Below are 24354 nucleotides of genomic sequence, written 5' to 3' on the forward strand. Positions count from 1 at the left end.
TGACCACAGGCCTACAAGGTAGCATATTGTAGCCATCATCCTACAGTGCAAAAGCACCGGACAATATCGGCAGCAAGCAGCCGCAGAAAAGCAACAGCATTAGAAGCTTCATTTTTAACATGAGAGATCTCTACTCAAAGGTGGATTTACCAAAGGGATCTACTTGTGCAGTGGTTTCCAGCTTTTTTTGTCCTTGGAGCCCCCCGCTTCTATGTAAGGAAATCTGAACCCACATGAAAAAGTGATACATTGCTGTCAAAAAAATAACAGATTTTGCTTGTGTCAGTGATAAAACTCTAAGAAATTAGGTGCAGGCATGTTTATCTTACCAAAAGATATTTATATAAAAGACTAAAAAAGTGTTTTATCATGATTTAAATTAAACTGATTTTGTCAACCTCAGAGCAGACAAGGCCTCGCATTCCCCTTAGCTTTTGGTACCCACCCTAGAGGAACCCAAACCCCGGGTTGGGAACCACGCCTCTCTCACGTGCATGGTTAGTGATTAATATATGGGTTAAAACCTACAACCCCAGAGCTTCAGAAAGTTTTAAAAGTTGAACTATTTCACAAGAAACAGCTGACACATTTTGCACTTTTGCACTCAGGGCTCTGATTCAAGTCAAAATGTATTTTGATAGCACATTAAAAAAAACACATTTGACCAAAATGCTGCACAGGCTGCACAGGCTTCAGACATAGAAGGCAATAAAACACAATACAAAAGAATATATATATATATATATATATATATAAGCAATAATTAACAGTATAAATAAGAGCAGAAAATGTCAAAGCTCAACTTAAATAGTTTCAGGTAAACCACTCCAGTCTTGGAGCAGCCTTGCATTTTAAGCCTTCACTTTGGAACATCTAAGAGCATCTGAGTGCTGAAAATTCTAGACTACATTGGTTTTGTATTGAAAATGGGCAGCTGTAGACACAGACCTTTTTGCTTTTAGTCATCTTGAAACAATAACGCTTTCCGACATGCCCCTCTGAATCCAAAATAAATCTAAAAAACATTTAATTTACAGCTAAATATGCACAAAATGACATGAAGGTAGCTGGCAGGCAGCTCCAGCTTCATATTACTGCTTTGAAGAGTACAGACACTATACCCCTAAGGTAAAATGTGCAAACGCAGCATGTGGAAGCATTTCTTGTTTACATGAAAAAGGACTTTTGAAATCCGTACGTAAAGGCTCATTATAACGCTAAACCGTGTTTTTTCAACTCTACTTTGCTTATACATCATGCATTGATAAATGTTGGCCACAAAGTATAGCTGTAGCCTGTTGTGCTAAAGCAAAGTTTCATACTTCTGTCTGACTCAAAACATTTGCCGTTACATTTTGTGTACAAGTAAGCACTCTTTGTTTTGATGGAGTATGTGTGTTGTGGTCGGCAGAAAACGTTCCTCCAAGCTGATGTTATCAGAAATTCAAAATGTCACTTTATAGAGCCGTGATGACCTTTAATGCTTTATCCATCAAAGTCAGACTTTAGCAACATGTTTTTACTTGTCAGAATTGAACTAAAAAGTAAAAAAAAAAACATGAGGGAAGAGGTTGTGTAATGATAATAACCCTCCCTTTTTCTGCATCAGTGTCCTTTCTTATCCATGCTTATTTTAAAATGACATGCTATGACTTGACTTTCTGAGGAAATGTATCCCCTCAATAGCGATGCACTGAAAAACGATCACACAATAACAAGTCCCTCTGTGGTAGTTTGGCATGTCAAGAGCAGATCAGCTAAATTAATTATGCATGAAAAAGGATGCTTTTAGTTACAAGATCAACATCATTAAGACTCCAGGCCTCACAATGTCTGCATCATCCAACCAATTCTTGCAGACCAAAACTACATAAATTGTTCGTATTTATCATTGTAGGCAGTAAATGTGCTGTAAACTCTCCCTGTGTCTTTTTGAGGCATTGCAACATTTTGGCCGGTCCTCCACATACCCTGTGGGCTCCTGGTCCTGCTACACTGCTGCTCCCTGGGCCAAGGTCAGCTAGATAATGCTGGCACTATGTATTCATCAACTTCTTACAAGAAATATGACCAGGAAAAAAGAAATAAGGGGGAGTTTTGCGCATTATTGTTTCTGTTTTCAACCAAAGTGGTCCAAGTAAAAAGGATCATTCATTCTCAAACACTCCTATTTGAATTTTCCTGCTTGATTGGAGAATCACAAGAGATGATCTAGTGAGCACACAGCCATGTGATTTTTCCACAACACCTCTTTGTCCGAGCCTTTATTGCACCTTGTGTGTGAAATCACACAATGAGACAGTGTGTGCAGCAGGTCTGCAGGAAAAAAAACATCTGTTTTTAATCATGGCACCTCCTCCACTGACCGTCAGGAGCTGTGCCGCTTTTAATAGCATCTGCCACCCCTGCATGAGCACAAACAAGGCACACAAGGTTAATGGCGGGCATGCGCTGAGCTGCCATTTAACGAAGGGTGATGTGGGAAGGGCGGGGGGTCTTTGTTTTTGGGGGTGCAGCACCCTAAGAGAGGGAACAAGTGGTTGAAGGAATGGCGCCAAGGCCGGCCTAATCCAGACTGTTGTGGGGGTGGGAGTTTAAAGTGGGGGGGTTAAGCCTCTCGCAGAAGGGCCTGATGAACCTGCCTCTGATCAGTGCTGATAATGAGTCAAGCCAGACAGAATTTTACACTCCTGTCTCGAATGCAGTAGCAGTGCGTTAATCAGAGCAGCTAATCAGGTCTGAGCTCTTTCTAGTGTATCCCTCAGCATCATAACAGAGCAGCATTAGCCTGAGATTAAGTTAACAACAGGGACTGTCTTCAGCTTAATTGCTACTACTTTGATTTAAAGGACAGGTAGTTGTTATGATGTTACGGAAAGTTATAATGTAATGATCCGATGAGTAAAATGTCTCAGGCCTGTTTAACCTCACACCCCTAAGGCTCATTTATCTTTGAATTACATACAGATTGAAGTAATTTGTGACTGCTGTTGTTCCTTCCTGCCTAGTTCTTTGCTTTTGTAACATTTCAATTTTATAAGGGTGGAGTTTCAGTCTGTACTATGTGTTTATTTCATCAGTTTTTCTGCATGTTTTCTTGTAACTTACAGATGCAGAACAAACATTACAGTACCAATTTAAATTGTGGGGGCAGTGTTGGTTAGGGTTGCCTACAGTTCAAGCCAAGTCAGCAAAACACAACATAGATGAATACTTTGGAAAATGGAAGAATTATTTAAGGAAATGTTGCCAAATATTATGTGTTTACTACAGGCATATTTACAGTGTTGGCCCACCTGGGAACTGGGACAGACAGCTACAGTAAATTAGCTGGACAGGGACCAGCCAGAACAGCAGGAAAAAGAAGGGAAGGTCTGTGTGAGATCACAAGCTGTAGTGGTCCAATATTTTTTAAGTCCATCCCAACACTCATGAGTCTACAGCTGTATGATTGGAAGCTTACAGGTCTACTTTCATATTAGGATTTCAAAACACTAAACAATGTTAACAGAGAAAAGCAGTAGAGATAAATAGTATTATCAGCATGATATCATTATCGGCAGATATGAAAATTTTTATATCAATTTTTTCAGCTATAAAAATCGGCCTATAACAGCTGTAAATATTGGCCATATCAACAAATAAGTTAGTGGTGTTTTAAGGCTTGACCAACAGACCTACTTCAGTTGATTTCTTCCTCTTTAATCATCATCATTCCTTACTCTTTAAATGGACTTGGTCAATGGTATATCAGCTTTTCTAGTCATCTGACTACTCAAAGCATTTTTACACTGCAGGTCACACCTACCTGTTCATACCCTTTCACACCACATTCACACACTGATGGCAGAGGTTGCTATGGAGAAATGGCCATCAACTAATGGCCATTAACTAATCCCATTCAACCACATCTAAATCCACAACTCTTGCCAAGACGATGCAGTGGGAGCAAATTGGGGAGAAGTGTCTTGGGGATTGAACCCACAAACTTCTGACTGCAAGACGACTGACTCAACCTACCGCGCCACAGTCACCCCTTTAAAATGGGTTATATAGTAAATACAGTAGATTGTTTGTTTTTACTAAGAGATGCTTAGGTGTTCACTAGGAATCTCCAGAGTCTGTAATGCTACAGTTATACCACCAAACATCACTGCTTTTTCCTTCCTTTGTGGTGTAATGATAGTCGGCTTTAGTTAGCACAAGGGGTGTGACGAGATCAAAACGTCATGAGATTTCTCGTCGAAGTGAAAATCATCTCGCAAGATCAATATTGCCCAGACACCAGGAGCAGCAGCTCTCCTGTCAGAAAACAATACCTAACTGGAAGTTATAAATCATCACAAAGATGCCCTGGACTCTTTATAATTGTTGAGAAAGGAGGTAATGGTGTCTAATACTATCAAAGCTCATATGAGAAAAAAAGACAACAAAACAATAAAATAATGTATTTCTCTAAATTACTGTAAAAGACAAGCAAACTTGTTATTGACAGAAATATTTCTTTTGAGTGTTTTAAATATGGATGTCCATAAAGAGGATGAGAAAGAGTTTGATTTTACTGATGCAGCCCTTTATATTTCATTCTGTTGTAAATAGATTTAAAAATTACTTTCAAAATAATCTAAATGCTTTTATCATTATTATTGTAATTGTTGCAGTGAGTGCGTAGTGTAGTAAAATAAAGATGTGGTAGACTATTAAAATGAAAAGTTTGATTTGAAGAGCATTAAAATGTACAGTTTGACTCAGAGTTAGACAAGATAATCAGTGTGTAAGCACTGATAGCCTGTTCAGTACAAGAGGAGTTAGTTTAAATATTTTTAATAGACCTGTATGCTTCGCAATTATGACTTTCAGCCATATAAAGGACATATTTTCCACTCATATTTTTTTCCCCCAAAAAAGTGTGAAATCTCGTCTCGTCTCCTCGGACCAAATCTCGTCTCATCTCGTAAGATAAGCGTGTCGTCACACCCCCAGTTAGCACCCTCTTGTGACCATAAAAAAGAACAACTGCTAATAATGACTTTTGCAAAAATAACATCCCATTCCTATGATGAAGTGAAACAATTTTTGGTCCTAAATATGACAGCACACAGCTGGCAAACACACAGAGAAATTAACATGACAGGCAGTGCAGGCGTTTATGTGTTTTGCACTGAAGATAGGCTTCTGTCTAGAAACATACACATACATACATACATACATTAAGCCCAGATTGATGGAGGACTGCAGTGATGTTTGTCCTCCTGGAACTTTGTCCCATCTCCACAAAGGGTCTCTGGAGCTCAGTCAGAGTGACCATCTGGTTCTTGGTCACCTCTCTTACTAAGGCCCTTCTCCCTTGATTGCTCAGTGTGGTCAGACAAACAGTTCTTGGAAAATTCCTGGTTGTGCTAAACTTCTTCCATTTGAGAATTATGGAGGCCACTGTGTTCTTGAGAACCTTCAGTGCAGCAGAAATTACTGTAGCATCAGGCTTAGATGTAAGAAAATGGAAAAAGTGAAGGGGGGCTGAATATTTCCTGAATGCACGGTATGTGTGTGGTTATCTGCAGAACTAAACAGCAGTCCCGTTAAATCTGCATATTTCTTCACACTTGAGCTGATGAAGACAGGTTGGAGGCAAAGAAGCTCCAGACCCTACTCTCAAGCATGCATGGTCAAATGACAACAGAAAGGCCTTGTTGCTGATGTAATCTCAAAGAAATATGGTTGTGACTTTATTCTTTTTATGTTTATGCTAAGATGAAGACATGAAAGTGGAAAAATTCATATTTTACTAGATGATTTAGATGAAATAGTGTTTAGTCTTGTGCTTAACATCTGCTCCCATGTCATCAACCTTTTGTTAGAGTATTATCCTGCTTGTTGTGCCATTAGAGCTTTGTTCCTGGAAGCTGTCGTCTTGGTATTCTTTTGTTCCTTTGTGATTTGTTTGTGTTTGATAGATGCTAGTTATTAAGTTTGATTAAGGAAGTAATTCATTGTTACCCAAGTCACTAAGTGTTTCTATTGTTTTGATGCTTCATTTTTCTGTTTTCATAGTTAGGTTGCTGGTGTTTAATTCCTTAGCCATCGATATAAAACATCATAACCACAGACACTTTTGCAAATCCTTAATTTTGATGGATGATTTTAATATTTTCAATGTATCTGCAAAGACATTCCAAGCGTTATGACCTGCAAAACCAACTGCTGAGCAAGCAATTGGTCTGTTTTCCCCTGCAGTCTCTAGCTGTATCTCTGCTGTGCAAGTCTTCGCATGCAGCCCAACATCTGGACTCCACCTTGGGCCAAAGGTATGAACCTCACTTCAAAAGGCATGAGCAGAGACAGGGGCACACATCAGGATGATCATTCCACTGAAAGGACCAGCTCTAAGCATCTGGATCAAACCTGATTTTGATCCTCAGGGCTTTATTTCTAGTTGACCCCTCTCAGAGAGGAGAAAGGGGGAGGAGAAAGAGTGTTTGAGTAGGGGAAAGTGTGGCAGTAAGTTGGCTAAAAGTCAGAAAAAAATAGTTTCTCACAATTCAAAATACATATAGAAAGAGGAGGCATGATTTTTCATCGTAAACAACATGACAGAGATGACGTGGAACACCTGGCACTTGAGAATACAGTGGGAGTGTATAGTATAGTATATAGTCTGGCATCAGCAGCTGATGGAATCAGTCATAAATTAGATGATTTGACAGAATAGGAGCATGAGCCACCATATATCATAGCACCTCCTCTACAGGTTGACATATTAAGCTGCCTCAACTATTGCTCAAAGTTTTATTTTGCAATCTTTCGCTGTTAATCCCTGCAACTTGGCTCTTGTTATGCTTGGTTTAGATTGTAGTTTTTACACTCTGCAGTTGGTGTTAGCATGGTGGCTATCATAACAGGCCTGGAGCTCAGACTAAGAAAAACATTTTGGTGTTTTTTTGCACCTTAAGCGCCAACGGGTGCTGTCTGTATTTACAGGGAGAGCTGGTGGAGTTTCTTTGCTCATCACACATGGCCGACTCAGTCATGCCATGCAGGCACTGTTTCTTATTGTGTCTCCCAGAGGTCAAAAGCAGGTCAGTGTGCTCAGGAGAGGATAATGAGGGAAAAGTCATGTTGCTACCAGGAACTGAGGGGGAAACGCAACGGACAGTGAGGAAACCAAGTTTGACTGATAAGCTGAAAAGTAAAGTTTAGAATAAACTGCAAGTGACAGTGTTTACATGACATGATGTGTAGCAGATCAGGAAATAAGTAATTAAAACTGCAGTTTATTGCTTATTATCAGACTGTTTTCCTCACACAGAGATTGGTCTGCTGGGAGAGTGGGCGTAATAAATCTTAGGCTCAGTGGAGGGGTGTATGAGGTCCTCTGTGACTTGTTAATTAGGCATGGATAGGATAACCATTATCAGGCAAACAGGCAACCTGACATTTGACAAAATACAGCATTTTAAAACCAAACAAATTAATTGTTAGCAAATAAGGCTGCAAGAATAAAGGGCATCTTTGGAAGTGGCAGAATTTTGCCCTTTTAATGGCATTAAATTAAACATGATCTCCTGAGTGTACAGCATGATGCAAAGAATGATTAAATTCAATTTCTTTGGAGAGAAGAAAGCCGCCTTTGTCTTGCTGACCACATGCTTGAGGCCACACACATCCACATTCCCTGATATACGCCTCAAGAGGCTCAAATTAGACCTGTAAGGCCCTCCTTTCTACCTCATGGGAGACGCTCTCTGGAGTAAAAGCCAGGTTCATGTGAGGACGTGTCAAATAAAATGGGCATCCAGAAACATGAGAACGGCTTTGTCCAACATGATTCTACATTGATGGACACCTTCTTTGTGTTTCACTTTGGAGTGATCCAGTGTTTGTGTTGTTTAATCAAACATTTATTGAGTTATTGTGGGATTTTGTAAGTGTTCCAAGCTGCAAAATGCTCTGAATGATGTGATACTAAAGAGCAAGTCCTGGCAGATCATAGCACTGCAGCCCCGTCAGCAAATACTTTGCATGTATTTGTTTGGAAAGAGAGACAGTGAGAGGGATGGGTGGGAGGCTTTATATGTGTTCACAGACTCTGGGGTGTGTGCAAATCATTGAATGCATGACTGGTAAATGATCTGCCAGTCTTGGCCAAGTAAAGTCACCTTTAATATTATGTAACATGTTGACTTGGAGGCATGGATAAAACCACAAAAAAGTACCAGGCTAGGAAAACAGGGTGTACCTGGCAGCACAAACAATCTCTTAGTAATTACTAGACCATTCTTTACCAACTCATATACCATACAGTACAGTATTTCAGTATTTTATAAAGCATGGTACAATAAGATTCGATGACACAAGTACAGTACACTATGGTGCAGTATGATACAGTAAAACAGGTAAATAAGTCCGCACACCAAAAAAGCTGTAATGGTACGTGTTGACCTGGTGGAATGATACGTTTGACATGATGCAGACCTTCTTGGAAAAAAACATCAACCTGTGACATACCCCGGACTACGATCTCCCTGCAACTCTCCAGCAGTGTGGATAACTTAAAACATTATCATAATTTGCTGTGTGCTATGCTATTAGCAAAAGATTTGAACAAACAGAGTCTGAGCCAGTTTTCTGCATTGCTACGTTACTTTATCTCAGTACTAGGACCGCTATTTTGAAGAGGACATTAAACAAAGCACATGTGAGCAGCTTTACGTCCATCTGATTGGCATGCCGCCACCAGTGCTGTGGCTGTCCCTCACATCCTGGATAGAAACTGACTGAGCAGGAGCAAGGCAGAGATGCTAATCTTTCTAGATAAAACATACATCTAACCAAGAAGTAGGCTTGGGCAATAAATCTGCATCTAAACAAAGAATAGACTCTGACAATGGCTGGGCTTTTTGCCAGCATCTTACTGAGAATTAACTTCTAACTAACTAGGCAGGGCATGGCGATATCAAATTATAAATCCCTGTATTTTTAAATGAGATATGGGGTTAAACAGAATTGCTTACAAAAGCAAAGTTTATGTTAAGGTGGATTTGACAAATTAAGTCATATATTTCAGGCTAATAAGGCTATGCAACAGTTTTTTGTTGTTGTTTTTTTTTTTTTTTTCAAAAAGAAAAGATTTTTCTCTTGAAATAAGTTGTGCATTTCTTTGGTTGAATTTGCCCCCTCTAAAGTGATAAAGGCAGGTTTATATTGTTCAATTATAAAAATTAATTTTGGTCCTTAACATTGATGATAAAGTTAAAGGGATATTTCAGGATTTTTTGAAGTTGGGTCATATGAGGTACTTGGCTATAGTAGTAGCATTAGCCTCTAGTGATTTCTGTGAAAGTTGATCCTGTGGTTATTACGAGCTCAGAGAGATCCGGGGCATGGTACCTGTATGGGAATGTTTTATCCGCGCAGTGTAACAAGTTTTACGTAAAAATGGACCAAGAAAATATGTTGGCTCGCCTGTATGCTGTGTTGAAAACATACAAAGCGCTTCATTTCTCCCAATAAAAACCCTCTGTGTCAGGCACTAATTTACGATGCAGCTCTTGGCATTTTGTCTTCTTCCGCCTCTGCGCACTGATATCCTCTGATCGGCTGTGTGGGTCTGCGGGCTTAGGGATATTAACACCACACCAAGCTAAAACAAAGGTAATATGAGCAATTTCAACTTAAGTGGTGATGATGATGTGCCATTTACTGTTGATACAAGAGGATATTTGTATGAACTGAAGTACACCAAAGAACTTAAACAGATGGAGAGTCAGCGGGCTGAAAGAGAGAGCAGAGATACTTCATTTGAATGTTTTGCCCAGGAGAGATCCGAGCATGGGTTCACATTTTCCACACCTACACCACCAGGTAGCTCAGATAAGTCCAAGATAAGCATTTGATCAAGGTGGGAATGAGACATGTTTTAAAATGCTTCAGTCTGCATGGGGGGACTCTGTATTGTCTGCCAAATGGTGAAAACCCAACATTTGCTCAAAAACTGAGGGAGCGTGTCAGAATGATGACTTGACCTATACATATATTGAAATAGGTGCATTCTATCAGTGGCAGGCCTCCTGAATCTGTCTTGCATCAGCTCTAAGGATCCCTCTGGGAAGAGTTTGGCCTTATCTACTCAAGACATGCCATCTTTTGGTCTTCAGCCTCAGACGTGGAAGAGATGGAAGCTCAGATTTTAAATCAGGATTAGCCCTAGAGCTGCCGTTTGAGATAAAGTCTATCTAAAAAAAAACTCTCCAGAGTTTTAAATCTATTTAAGAGTTCAAATTTTCTACTCTTTTGCTACTAGAACAGAGAGAAATATTTAAACATTATGAGCCGTGCAGACATTTCTCACTCCCTTACACAATCTCTGTCTCACACAATGGTGCATGATACCAAAAGCACACATTTCAGACAATGAGTTTCCTCGGGTGTGGAGCATTTGTGCGCGTGAGTGTATTGTGCTCTTGGATAGTTTGGGATGTGGGGCGGTGTATATTGCATTGGATGGAAAGGCTGTGAGGTAGAGCAGAAAGGGAAGAGAGACGGACAGCACAGTTGTGCTGAGCAAAGTGCTGCGAGGACTGAAACAACAACAGAGGAAGAGACCCTGTTTCCTTTAGAGCGGGAGTTTCCAGTTTCTCATGGAAGTCACTCCTGAAAGGAGATTGCCACTCCTCTGAAATGGTAAATACTGCATTTTCTCATTTTAAACAATAAACTTATATATTGGCACATACTTAAAATGTTAAATTGTAAGAGAAGCCTGCTCAAGTCAGTGCTTACTGCTCCACAAACTTCTATTGGCTTATTTATCTGATGGTTATGCAAAGTTGACTTTAGTAACCTCACTTATTTGGAGGAGGAGTCGATGTCTGTTGGTGATAACAGTGACCAGCTCATGTATGCGTGAGTGGATGAAATCAATTGGACCGGTCAATTGGACTGCACCGGTCAACAGGCGCAGCTTTGTGTCTTTTGTGATTATGCACTTCATTTGCAGTCTGAGTGATGGATCTGCGTGATTATATTTAACTTGCCAATGTCATATTTTATTAATGAGATGGTAACAGTCCAGGTTATTGTTTGACTGTTAATATCTGACTACAAATGTGTGCTAAACAGGCTCTAGCTGCCTTAATTCTGCACACAGTTTCACCTTCGCTGTCAGCTCTGACTGTGTGGATACTATAAAGTCATCCACATTTAACACACCAATTAACAAGCGGGCCCATCTATGAAAGGTCATCTGGGGATTTGGATGAAAGGATTAGAAGAGGAATGCATCAGAGGAGGGAGGCATGGAGGGATGTGGTAGCAATGAATGGGAATGGATGACTAGGGGGATTTTGGTATAATGTCATTAAGGCTAGGGGAGACAAAGGATGATGGTTGGTCCACAGACAGCATACGGACCGAGCGCTGGCTGGTTGATTGATGGGGGCTTTATGCTTCAAAGATGAGCAGAACTGCTGTGGCACAGAGTTTTAGACTCATACAGGTGTTTTTGATGAGCTGTAGTTTGTTTGTGGCCTCTGTTTTGAACTTCTCTTGTGAAAAACTTTGATAAAATTAAAGTGAGAAGAGATCAGTTAGTGTTTTGCTGTTGGGCTATGGATGGCTGCTACACATCATATACTACTCTGCATAATTCAGACAATCTGCCCCAGAAATAAACAGGTTCAAGAGGCAAGAAGCAACAAAAAAGCTGCAGAAACCCAGGAAACTATTTGCAGCATTTACAGTATCAAAAGTAAAAGAGAACATCCTATTAAGCTGACAAAGAAGCTATGTTGCATGACAGTCAAACAGATCATCAAATATTTCCTGCTGTTTTTCCTTGCCAGCTCAACCTGACTTTATCAGACATTTTACAAGGGGGCTAGTGAAGTCTGAGTAAAGCTCAGGGGAAACTTTTGTCCTTTTGCATTCACAAGTGCAGCTTATCCCTAACATTTCTAGACAATTGCAGGAGATTTGGGAATGTGTGATAACAGATTACAAAGTGAGTGTAGCCACTATGCCAACATTTGCTTGTTTGTGAATTCACTTTCTTGTAAGCTTCAAGTTTTTTTTTTTTTCCTGGAATGACCCTGCGTGGGTTGGCTGTAGGTATTAACCTGAGCCCTGAGTCGTTATGACTCAGATGCCTCTTTATTAGTTAAACTTCACTGAAACCAAAGCTGTCTGTGATTACACTGAATGTAGGATGTGGGTGAAATGACCATGACATCACTGACTGGTTTTGTTGCCTAAAGTATGATATTTTTGCCATTTAGTTGTTTCAGATGACTCTGGCAGGAAGTAGTTTCTAAACAATGAAGCACTAACAAAATACCAGAGTTCTGCACTGTCTGTGGCTATTCCAATCAAATCCAGAAAAGAACAAGAGCTACTTTCAAGTCTCGAAAATAGTTACACATGAAGACAAAATGTTTAAAAAGCTCACAGGGAAGTGGCAGGAGACAGCGATTTATAAAAAAAAAGCAGTGATTCTTTAGCAAACATACTTACCTAAGCAAAAACAAGATGGATATCTCATGACTTTTTCTTAGATCCAAGATCACTGACCTGGCCACACATTAAGTAATTGTAAACCTCAAGATTCTTGTACAGCTTCATTTGGCAAAACACATAGAAGGAAGTCTGCAGTAGTATGTCATTTGTGATATCAACTGCATCCATGTCAGGCAAACCAGTCTACCCTTGGGAAATGTCATTGTAAAAGGTGAGAATCATACCCAGTTTGTCTAGAGATCTGATAATACTTGCTGCATGCAAGCAGAGCTTTAAGTTGGATATACACTATGTGGTTTCAAGCTGTATTTAAAACAGTCACGGTTGAATGTTACCTCGTGCAGTGCGTTTGAATAGTTTACGACAATCATGCAGGATTTATGTGCTCACACTGCACGGTCTGATCATCAGGCATGGCCTGAGTGCTAACACTGCACAAGCAGATTCGGAACAGAGAGACAAATGCCGAGTTTCCTTTGAAAAGTCTCAAATGCAGAGCTTGAAGCTAGATCTGCTTTCTTGTTTTCATGATTCAGATAGCTACAAAGGGACAAAACCACTCTCACCAACTCTCTCTCACAAACACAACTAGCAGCTAAATAATAACAAATATTACTTGTAAGCAGGCGGTCTGCAGGACGGCCTATCTCCTGCTTTATTATGGTCAGTTATCCGCTGTTTTCATGGTGATTTTTGGATACTATCTGGCAGTTTATAAAGAAATCTGCTCGTGGTTCGGCTCAAACAGAGTGTGTGCAGTCGTATGACCAAAATAACAAACACATCAGAAACCCATTCAACCAGTGGAGTGCAGCTGGTCGGGCAGTGGTTTGCTGTTGTGTCTTCTTATACACAACACTGAATCAGCTGATAATTACACAGTGTATGTCTGACTTTAGTGTCTATACTGCACTCCATTCCCAGCAAGAGATCTCAACATTTTCAGGTTCCAAAAGTCTAAATCCCATTTGTTCTCTCTATGGAGAATTTGATCATTAGCCATATTTTTAGAAGTATAGTTAGACCTACAAAAGGATGCCTGAGTGTGAAAAGATGGTAAATGCTCCTGTAGAAGATGAAAGTTCATAAGATATCAACCTTGTTTTAAGAAAAACAGAGTTTGTTGGCAAACTCTGCCAAGAATACTCCAATACTCAGAATCCTAGAGTGTCACACTGATGTCTCTACAGCATGCTACTATCGTATGAAGCAACACAAACTACAATATTTTACATAATCATCTAAAATGTAAACACTACAATAGAAATTAGTGTAGAAATGAGGTACAAAAATGACTTGAAAGCTTGGAAAGCTATCATTAAAAGGGAATAAAATGAATCACAGTGGATTGTGGGACACGTATTTCCTTCGTCCTCATCCAGAAATATGTGCACAGTCTTGTATTTTTGCTATTTTCTCCATTTTTGAGTTTATTTCTGCACTGAATCAAATGTCGAAGGGCTGGTTAGCTTAGTTGAAACTGTTGTAATAAGGATATTACAAAATATCCAAGGTGGAATTAAATGGCGAATCCTACTTCTGGGACCAGAGCTGCTGAAAAATTGTGCTGGTACTGTTGAGCTCTATTGCTAACTGGTGTTTTCCCCTCCTGCCCTCCATCTGGCTTTAGCACACCATCATCATCATGTGACTGTAAACATGCTATACTATCTTGTCTTTTCTGTGCAGAAGGGACCATTTTTGGACAATGGAGTAATGCATGTTAAAATTATCTATCCTGGTTGAGTGGTGGTGTGGTAGCAGTTAGTTATTGTAAGTATATGACCATAAGTATGCCTCGCTTTATCATCTAAATCAGAACATTTTGTCCACAATGAACATCATACAAGTTAAAGAACTCTTGAAACTAGTGATTGAGACTATGCCATCATTAGGAAAATGTGTTTTAAGGTTATAAGCCACAAAAAGCCAGTGCAGTCTCCCCCTTTTGCTTATTAAAGAGAATTCTGGTCTAACATGTTTCTCCATTGGCTTCACTTTTGAAACCTATGTCCTCTCCTCAAACCAGGCTTTGTTTTTTCTCAAGGACACACATACTAATAGCCTCTTCTGAAGTTAGAAATTTAACACTAAGCCTGTCAGACTGAATGCTCTGAGTGGAAGAGCATGTCAGGAAAAAAACAAGTAAAATAAGGGGTTAACCGTTTGCAGAGCTGCTGTTTGTTTATGTGCTGTACAGATTGGGCCAGGTAATTACCCTTTGCTTGATTTCCGCTCACCAGCCAGCGCCGGGGCCAAATTAGCATCTTAAGTGGAAAGATGTGCTCAAAACACCAGAGTTTGTGTTAGACACTAAACAATCTTCGTCTCCGTTCTTGTGTTTACAGAGTTTGACAAGACAATAAGGAAACAGTGAATGAAACTTGTTCCTCTGGTTACTTGTGTGTGCATTTTCTCCATTTGTGTACATACGAGTTAATGCATGAATGCAGGTTATTGTCGTTGTAGACTTATGTATCAACACTCATAAAGGTTGGCTTTGACTTGTGACTCTTATAGTGTTTTTCTGGTTGTAGGTCTCTTAAATTTTGCAGCCAAAAGGTGAAAAGATGACCTGATTGCAAAGTTGTTCAGAGAACTACCTCTTTCTTTTATCGCCATAAGAGTGCTGATTTTATAACAACACAGGCACCAATCAGTGGGCTTTTTGTCGGCTGGTGGCAGGTGTTGCTTTAGACACTCTGGCACTTTTTAGGGCTGTGTCTATATTTAAATCTCACTTAGTGACACAGCAGGCTTCTGGTTAGAGCTGCCATTATTCTTAACAATCATGAATTACTTTAATCGCTCCATCTCTGCTCTGCATGTCAGTCAGTCTGTCAGGAGCTAAGACAGGGGTGGCATTATACAGCATAATCTGTTCTGCTCGCTGAAAATCATGTAGACTTTGAAATGGTCCTGTGATAACTGAGAAAGGCAGCAGGTAGCAGTGAAAAGCACCCATACTGTACATGCGTGCTCAGCAGGTACAGAGGTGATTTGCTTGCATTGTAAGGGAGCATGAAGTACCAGAAAACATGTCAAAGCAATGAAAAAAATGTAATTTTTACAAACATTTGGGACACAAACAAAGCAAGACCTTAGCTTTCTGTTTGTGTTTTTGTTTTTTGCATAGTGTGTCAGACCGCTGTTGCATAAATGTTTTTCAGGATGTCCTGCGTTCGGGTCAGATTTTCTGGAACAATAGCCCGGCTCGCTCATGCACACACTCATGTCTCTCTTTGTATCACTCTGTCTCTCCCTCTCAAACACATACATAACACATTATCTGTACACATTGCATCAAACTCACTTTGTTTTGTCTTCAAGCATCGTTGTTTGCCTCATCATTCCTCCTACTATCTACTTTACACTTGGATTGAATATTTAGCTACTGCAAGACAATTGGAAACCGAAAGATGCACAATTTATTAGGGCTGTAGTCAACCACAGAAAAACTTAAACTGAAATAACACCCACTCATCTACCAGCCAATTGGTCCTTGAAAAACAAAACAGCACTTCAGTGGCTGGTAGTCTACATGAGCTTAAAAATAAACAGCACATTTTCAGCCCAATAAATTATTTTTAACCTCAACATGTTGAAATTGTATCAAAACTGACCAGCATGCACCTATCTTTATTCCTTTAGATGAAATGTGCATGCCATTACTCCACCTCAGAAGTCAAGCTAACCCATTATTTTCTGTCTTTGATAGAAGTTTTTTTTTTAAACTGTTGGAAGACTGTCCATCAACTTGAACAATTAAAATACTCATGCAAATACACAGAACTTTTAAATTTTATGCACATGTGGTACTATGCATAACTTGAAAGCCCTTTTGAGCCAAGAATTGAGGCTGAAGTAAGGTGTGTAATGGCGAGTAAGTCTGTCTGAGGCCACAATTGGGTGGGAGGGAGGATTGCCACAGCCCTGGTCATGCTCTGGATGTTGTTGCATATCACCAGAGGCATTGGAAATTAACCTGCAGAAGAAATAACAAAGTCTACACCTTAAGGGTGGAGTAAATGGTGGATGTGGCTAGTAAGCATAGTCTAGGGCACTATCCGGGTTGGTAGTAGGGTTGCCAGGAACCCTTGGCCGTGCTGTGGATGTCCCATGGGCCTAGAAACCACTGGTCATCTTACCAGTGGTAAAGAGGCCTGGCCTAAAAAGATGCTGTTGAGCTTGACCTTGGCTTCCAAGTTACACACACGTGTATCAGTTGTGTCAAGCTTGACTCCAGCTGCCCTCCTCCCCCTCTCCAGCCCCAGGTTGTGGCACAACAGACCCCATAATGAATCCTTAACGCTTTACATACCTAAAACTTGTGCGCATGACTGTAGAACATTTTGGAGTTGACTAAATCTGTTAAAAACACCACCCCATCACAGGCTGCTGAACATGTCTCACAATGTGGGTGCTGAGGGTATACTGGAAAGCTACTGACTGGAAATCTAGAAACTATAATATGAGATAATGATGCACCGTTGTATTAGTGTAACATCAGCATCAGCTGATGGTCGTCCTGTTGACAGTCATCGGCTCATCGTCAAAAAATGTGACACTTGCCAATGATGGGAGCCAATGTGTGTCAAAGTGGAAAATAGACTAATCTAAGGTGCATGCTGTAATGAGAAACAATGCAAAAAATAAAACAGAAACGATGAGAGACAGCAGTCTGACAGGTTTCTGTGGAGCACACCCTCCAGCTTTCTGTCCACAATGCCATTTGCTGCCAGTGCAGCATATTGTTTGTGGCTGCAAGGTGTGGAAAATAGTGGGACACTTTAAACATTCTCCTGTTGCCTACCCCCTGCAGTAGACTGTGCAAGTGCAGTTGGGAATGAAGCTAGAGAGATGTCTGGACTCTGTGGAATAGTATGTTTAACTTGATGCAAAGCCTCTTTGAACAAATGCAACAAACAAATGCCTGTGACATGTACCTCAGACTCCAATCTCCCTGCAATCTTAACTGCACAGCAGTAGGAATAAGTTGAAGCTTTATTAAAATTCTTGAGCAGCTGCCAAGAGTAGACAACATACTGGATTAGTTGGCTGCTGACGTGATCACCTAAGTAAGAGCCCTGAATCATCTTTTATGCAAGGAAACAGCCACTGATTACGGTGTTTAAATGACAAAGACTTTATTAGAGGTTGTAAGCAAAAGATTTAAATAAATAGAGTCTGAAATATACAAGTAAGATACATTTTGATAAATGTATTCAGCACATTCAGTTAATAAATTATCTTAGTACCAATTAAAATAATTATGACTATGTTTTTGAGAAGCTTTGAATTAATGTCTTTTTTCAGTCACTTAAGTCTCCCTCTCATCTCTGCATCTCTGCAAACAGATGCTATTATTGTTCCAGTTAGATTCAGGTCTGACAAGTGTTCATTGACCAACTTATCAACCAGCTGATTGGGGGGAGTCATCCCCACAATTTGTGAGTCAGTGCCTGAATTCCTGAGGTATAAGTTTGCTGCAGCAGAGCAGTTTACACTTCTTAGCTATGTAACATGAGCATTTGATGAGGGAAATTCCATTTAGTTATTTCTAGGCCTGCTCTAACATCCTCAAATCATGAGCAGTATTTAACACTAGCCCTACAATAATAGCAACCCACTGACATTGGCTACAACACCTCACATACTGCTTGGTGATGAATCGATTTTCTGATTTCTTTGACACATTCAAAAACTATTTTCTAGACTCAGATTTCTCACAGAGGGTCTCTTTTCATGACTTTATAACTTGTCATATCCCTGTGTATAAGCTAATGTCAGTGTATCACTTTCACATTCATCATAGCTGTCAGAATAAATGTGGCGTTCAGAGGGAGCTGCTGCTGAAAAGACCGAATCACTGGCTGTGTGGTTTTGAACAGAGCCGAGGAAAATCACTGGTGAGGAATGTACTGTAGGTGCGAGCGGGCTGAAGCAGATTTTTACGGTGATAATCAGAGGTTAACGTGTGGTTTTCACATCTGGACCCAGAAACAGGAAGTGGTAACGTGGGACAGGAAGTGGCTCATATGCGACAAAATATGCGATACTGACAAAATGATGATCTCTGCGCACAGGCATGAAAAAGAGGAAGGGAGAGAGAGAGTGGAGTTCATCTGAGCTAACTAACTGTCGACCTTTGGAGGGGACACCTCATTTGTCAGATGTGGGCTGGTGTGGAGTGGTTTAACTTAATTACCCCTTTCCACAGGGAGGCAGAAGGTCTCATTTGCAATTTCCTCCTCTTTTATATGTGAATGCTTCCACTATCTATCTTTTTCTGCTGGGTGATTCTTCTTCCAGCTGTCACATTGTGTCTATTAAAACATTTTCCTGAAATTTGTCAGAAGCAGAAACCAAAGATTATAATCAGCATACGTGTAGGAAAACTTTTGTCTTAAAACAAAGATATGAACATTTATGCCTAATTAGAAATAAAACAACTCCCTGCCGATCACTAAGATACTGTATGTCATTTTTCATCAAAGCTTCTGGCAGCGATTTAAGCAAACGTAAGATAACTACCACCATGGAACTGACTGGTTCAGTTTGCTGGATTCATTTGTGTCACCAGCAGGTTTTAGTCTAGCATATCACTTTGAATGCCTCTATCATGCTGAAAATTATGAAAATGTTTCCTTTAGCAGAGGTGGAAAGCCATGATTTTATTTAGCATACTTAGCAAAATTAGCAGTCTTTCTTATAAATTGAAGATGCATGCCTGATAAGCAAGAGCCACCCATAAGGGGGCATAAAGGGGAAAGCTTTCTGGGGCCCAGCCCTTTGGAGGACCCCCTTATCAGATGCCAACAGATGAGGGCTAAGTAAAGGATGGAGCTGGCTCACACACTGATCATAACAATATCTTGGTAACAGGCTTCTTTCTCAGTCAGTGCCAAAATCTAATCACATACAGGTAAAAAAACAAAACAAAAAAAAACAAAAGGGGAAATATTAGCCAAAAGGCTCTCAGTGCTGCTGACCGTATCTCCTTACATTGTCATTTATTCCCATCTTGCTAGGAAACCATCTACTGGACCTATTTGAGACCCAGGAATACCATTGGGCGGCCCTGACCCTCATGTTATTGATTCAGCAGATGCTGTGCTTATAACAAGCTAGCACATTAGCTAATGTTAGCATCCGCTAGCCAGCTACCATGTTTCTAGCAGCAGCAGAACGTTTCAATCAAGAAAATTGCATATAGGTCAACATAAGTCAATTTTCTTCAAGCGAATAATGCCAACATAAAATACAAGTTACATAAATCCAATAGGAAGTGGAAAAAGCTGTCAAATTTTGATCGTAATTGCCTTTAATTTGTTTACAACTTGCTGTTTAAAAAAAGGAGAAGAAGAAACAGTTGGGCCAAAAGTCAATTTGACAGACCACACATAAAAGTTTATAGCAGATACCAAAACAACATGACACTGTTAGCAAGATGCCTGATTTTGTTAAATTGGAATCAAAGAAAACCCCCAACCCACACAGCTTTATTAAATTATTTAATGCAATACTTACAGTTAAAAAAAAAAAAAAACATTAAGTGAAAAGGAACACATATTCTACGCTATATGGCAACCTTTTATGGATTATTTTAACAAGACAAACCCATGAAGGAGTGAACGACTGAAAGTGATGTAATACATGACTTTTAAAAAAATTTTATTATTATTTTTCTTTTTTTGTAGTTTTATTTTTCTTTCCAGACTGATAAAATGCATGAAATCATACATTTGTATATTAGATCTGTATTGTTTTGAGAAAAAAGACACCCAATAAAAAGGAGTTAAAAAGTTTATAGCAGATGTTTTAATAATTTTGCTGCTGCTTTTGTTTTTTATACAGTACTCTTTGTTTATTTCAGAATACCTATCAGCTGTGGTATTAGATTTCTGCCTTATATGTTTTCCTTGCAGAACAACTGTGGCTCAAATTACTTTTAGGCTATGCAAGCGTTAAAAAAACACTTTTTCTTCCTCCACTTTTTTTTTGTTGTTGTTTTTTTTAGAAAATACCGGATTACATTGCCACCCCACTCTGACTTAATTATTTTGTACAGGTGATGGAGGAAGCTAATATGATTCAGCATTCCCAAGGGTGACACAGAAGCATATGAGAAGAGTAGCGTAGGAGGTCTGTGTGGACCCACTACTGAATATGCTCATAAATCATTCAGTGTTCAGGTTACATTACCCAGCACATGTCTGGTTTTAGGTGACATGTCAACTCCATGTGACCCTCCTGTGTTAAAAGGTGACTATCACCATGTATTAACAGTAGAAGGGCGCATTTCTATTCTTGTGTTTTTAATCTGTGGGCGCTGCATGCTGAGTGAATTTTAATGGAATTACAGGAGGTGAGAGAAGACTCAGCATTTACCTGCTGTGAAGGAGCATCATATAAACTATGATGCACTTTGACTTGGCAATGTAGTGATAGAAAAATTATTTTTAACACTGTGACTGCAGTTGACTTAATTGTTAAATTGTGGGGTTAACATTAAAAAGCTTATAAAAAGGGTAAATAAACATTTTCTCATCACACTGATGTGGATCTCTTTTCTGTTGAGATGTCTTCATTTCCTTTGTTCCTCTGTTTTCTTTCATGATCATTTTCTGTTTTACCTCCCCAAAGCTTTTCCTTTTCTTTTCTCCCATCAGTCTTTGCAGGACATGCTCTCCTCCCTTCACTCTGAGCTTGACATTCAGAGGTACTTGATGAAAATCCAATTGCCCCACAGAGTTAGTCAGCCTTTTTATCTTATCTGCATCATGCCGTTGTTTGTGTGTCGGAGTGTGTGACTATCTTTGCATCCGCACCAACATCTGCTGTGCGACCATACTCACAACCTTTGCACCCCTACGTCTCTTAACATCTGCCTTGTCTGTGCCTGCCAAGCACACTTGGCTGCAAGGCTTCGCCATTATAGCGCTCTTAAAAGTCAGCTGTACTTAGTATCAAAAGCTGAATTTCTTTATTTGTCTGCACGTGTGGGAATTCTATTAAAAAGCAGTGTTTGCATGCTGGTGTGCTCAAGATAACCTGGTGGGCCTGACCTTGTGTCTCCAGCTGCGTTACCTCCACAGCACATTATATGTCTGCCAGGGAAGAAGAGCATTTCATAAAGAGCCCAGTGTTTACTGACCCCTCCGTCGTCCCCGTGGAACAGATCAGCTTACAGAGCTGCACAGTAGCTCAATGGGCTCTGTAGTCTTCTCACACATTATCTGACTGTAGCTGTGGCTTGTGGATGCCACGTCATGCAGGTTGGATTACAGATTGGCCAACTGATGTTTGAGTTTTGATGACACAAGTCTTGATCTTTTATCTTCACTTAAAAGGGACTTCTTCTTCTGTGGTACCAACAAAGTACACCTCAGTTTTTGATGTCTTTCAGCGTGTTATCATGGAGGTATGGAAGTAGGGATGCCTCTCAGTGCAATTGAAAATCCTAACAAATATGAACAGTTAGATTGTTTGACAAAGAATATATTGCGCAATATTCTTTTGCCATTTATTTATTTATGGTTCATGTATTATACATAGACAAATTGAGAACAGCCATTCTATGCAAGTATCATAGTGTTTATAGTGAATGCTAATTTGTGACACCTGTCCATAGAAGAGCGTTTAAGAGAATAAAAATGTTGAAATAGTTCATTTAAACATTTGAACTCAAACTTTACATAAATTATTAATATAACAACTTAAAATGTTGTTTATGATGCATAAATAAGACAATGCAATATCATTTTTTTTATTAGAAACTAGACATTTTAGATTTTAAAAGTAATATTTGTATGGTCATGTGCAGGTTTTAGGCATTTACGATGCTAAGGATTCATCACAGGTCCTGATGTGCAACAAATCAGGGCTGGAGAGGGGAGTTAAGGTGTGCAAGGTCAAGCTCGACAATGCTTTTGTCCAGGCCTACTCAACCATGGTAATATGACCGCAGACCACTGGTGGTTTTCAGGTCCTCAGGACATCCTGAGGGGCTCATGGCAACCCTACCACAGGCCTGGATGATACCTTAGGCTATGCTTACTCACTGCATCCTCCCCTAACATGGCCTTGATTGTGTGGATTTGTTATTTTTTCAGCTGATTATTTTCCCATGCCCACGGTCATCCAGAGCAAGGCAGGGATTGTGGTAATCCTTGTAAAGTGGATTACTCATCAGATCTATGCCTTACTTCAGACTCAATTCTTGGCCATAACAAGCCGAAAAATTCTGCATAATATTGTATATCTAGGGAAAATAAGGTTAAGGATGAAAAATAAGGGGTATTTGGGATTTTTCATGGCCAGACAGTGAAATACAGAGTCATATTTATTCATTTATTGGCATTTATCTTATTGGGAATGTTTTAAAACAACCTCAATAACTTTGAGGTGCCAATAGCCTTGCGGTCAAATCTGCACAGCTTTGTACAGAAGCCTTTGACCTGGTTGAGGGCAGCCCTTTAGTCAAACTTTATTCTCTTTATTCTCTTTACTCTCTTTGGCTCTGGTGCCAAACCATACTAGTATGTTTTATGCATTCTGCCAAACCTAGGATTACTTTTTTTCTTAGCTGTGAGGCAGAAGAACCACAGATACATTGTGTTTTGATGTGATTCCTATTAGTGGAAAAATATCATGGATTGTAAATGTCCAACAAATCTAAGTTCCATTATAGTCTCGTTTTACTAACTTTTCATCAGTTTTTTTTTAGCTGGTTTTAGTCTCACTTTCCTCTTGACAAAAGGTGGTCTGCTAACATTTTTAGTCATTGTTTGAACAGAATCAACACTATTGTATCCTAAACCAAGTATATGACACATTTTGTTTGGTGAGTTCAGTGTATCAATACATCCCCACGTGAAACTGTCTGAAAACTTTTGTCAAACACTTCTAATGTCACGAAAATATTCCTTCCACCTCCTGCACTATAAAATGTAAAATTGGGCCTTACTGTAATGTGATTATAAGAAGCTTTCTCATGCTGGATACCTTTTAGTTGTGGATGTGCTTGTAGTACAGAACTGACTGTTTGATGTGCTAGCATGTACGATGTTAACACTTGAATGTATGCATAAACAAACACATCATTGATGCCAGTGCAATACAAATGATGTATTTTATCTTTAAATTACTTTATGCTTTCATTCATAAACAAATGGAACTGATATGATAAATGTTGTGTTTAATCAAGCCGAGCAGCTAGAAATAAGCTGAGGTAATGTCAGCATTCCTTTCTGAAGGGCTTAGTTGCAGGATGTTGCCTGTGGTACCATGAATTATATCTGTGTTTGCTTTCTTTTTCTAGCTTTCACATTTGATATAATTATTTTTACTTAGCAGTAAAAAATTGAGCCTTAAAACACTACACTTTTAACTAGTTCTTCTTTTCTTCTCTTAACCAAAAATTCACTTTGTAATATATATTATTGTGCCAGTTATGTTGAAGAAGACAGTTGTTATTTGTCAGCTCAAAGAATTGTGACATGGAGACTTTACAATGTTTGGAGTGCTAGCCAGTATCTAACTGCACGTATAAAGCTTTGATAGAGGCATTTACAAGCTCAAATTAGTATAGGAACATTTTTATTTCTAACTGCAGCTAATGGATCAAATCTTTGCTAGAAAGTTTAATATGACACCAATACCACAGCAGCAGGAAAACAAGTCTTAGGCACCAAATACTGAGTATGTGTTTTTATTTATTTAAAAGAAACGACAGGAAAATTGCACAAATATATAAAATTGTAATGCGCTGGAAAAAGCTTTAGAAAGTTCTCTATTTCACTCATAGATTTTAGTTTTGAATGGAGATTGGTATCTTTAAAG

General features: G+C 39.4%; 1 protein-coding gene across 16 annotated transcripts in view; it reads left to right on the plus strand.

Annotated features, from left to right (window-relative positions):
- The window catches only part of si:ch211-285f17.1 (sickle tail protein), a 207596-nt gene that overhangs the window by 143595 nt on the left and 39647 nt on the right, over positions 1–24354 (plus strand). For 13 of the 16 annotated variants that reach the window (XM_041814795.1, XM_041814797.1, XM_041814794.1 and 10 more), the window contains one exon: positions 21183–21263. The exons of 2 other annotated variants lie outside the window; for them this stretch is intronic. In XM_041814795.1, the coding sequence (XP_041670729.1) occupies positions 21183–21263 (81 nt within the window). Of the gene's footprint in view, positions 1–10558; positions 10681–21182; positions 21264–24354 lie in introns of those variants that run through there. One more of the 16 variants, XM_041814801.1, reaches the window with a different exon arrangement.

This window comes from Cheilinus undulatus, linkage group 19, assembly GCF_018320785.1.
Source record: "Cheilinus undulatus linkage group 19, ASM1832078v1, whole genome shotgun sequence".
NCBI lineage: Eukaryota > Metazoa > Chordata > Actinopteri > Labriformes > Labridae > Cheilinus > Cheilinus undulatus.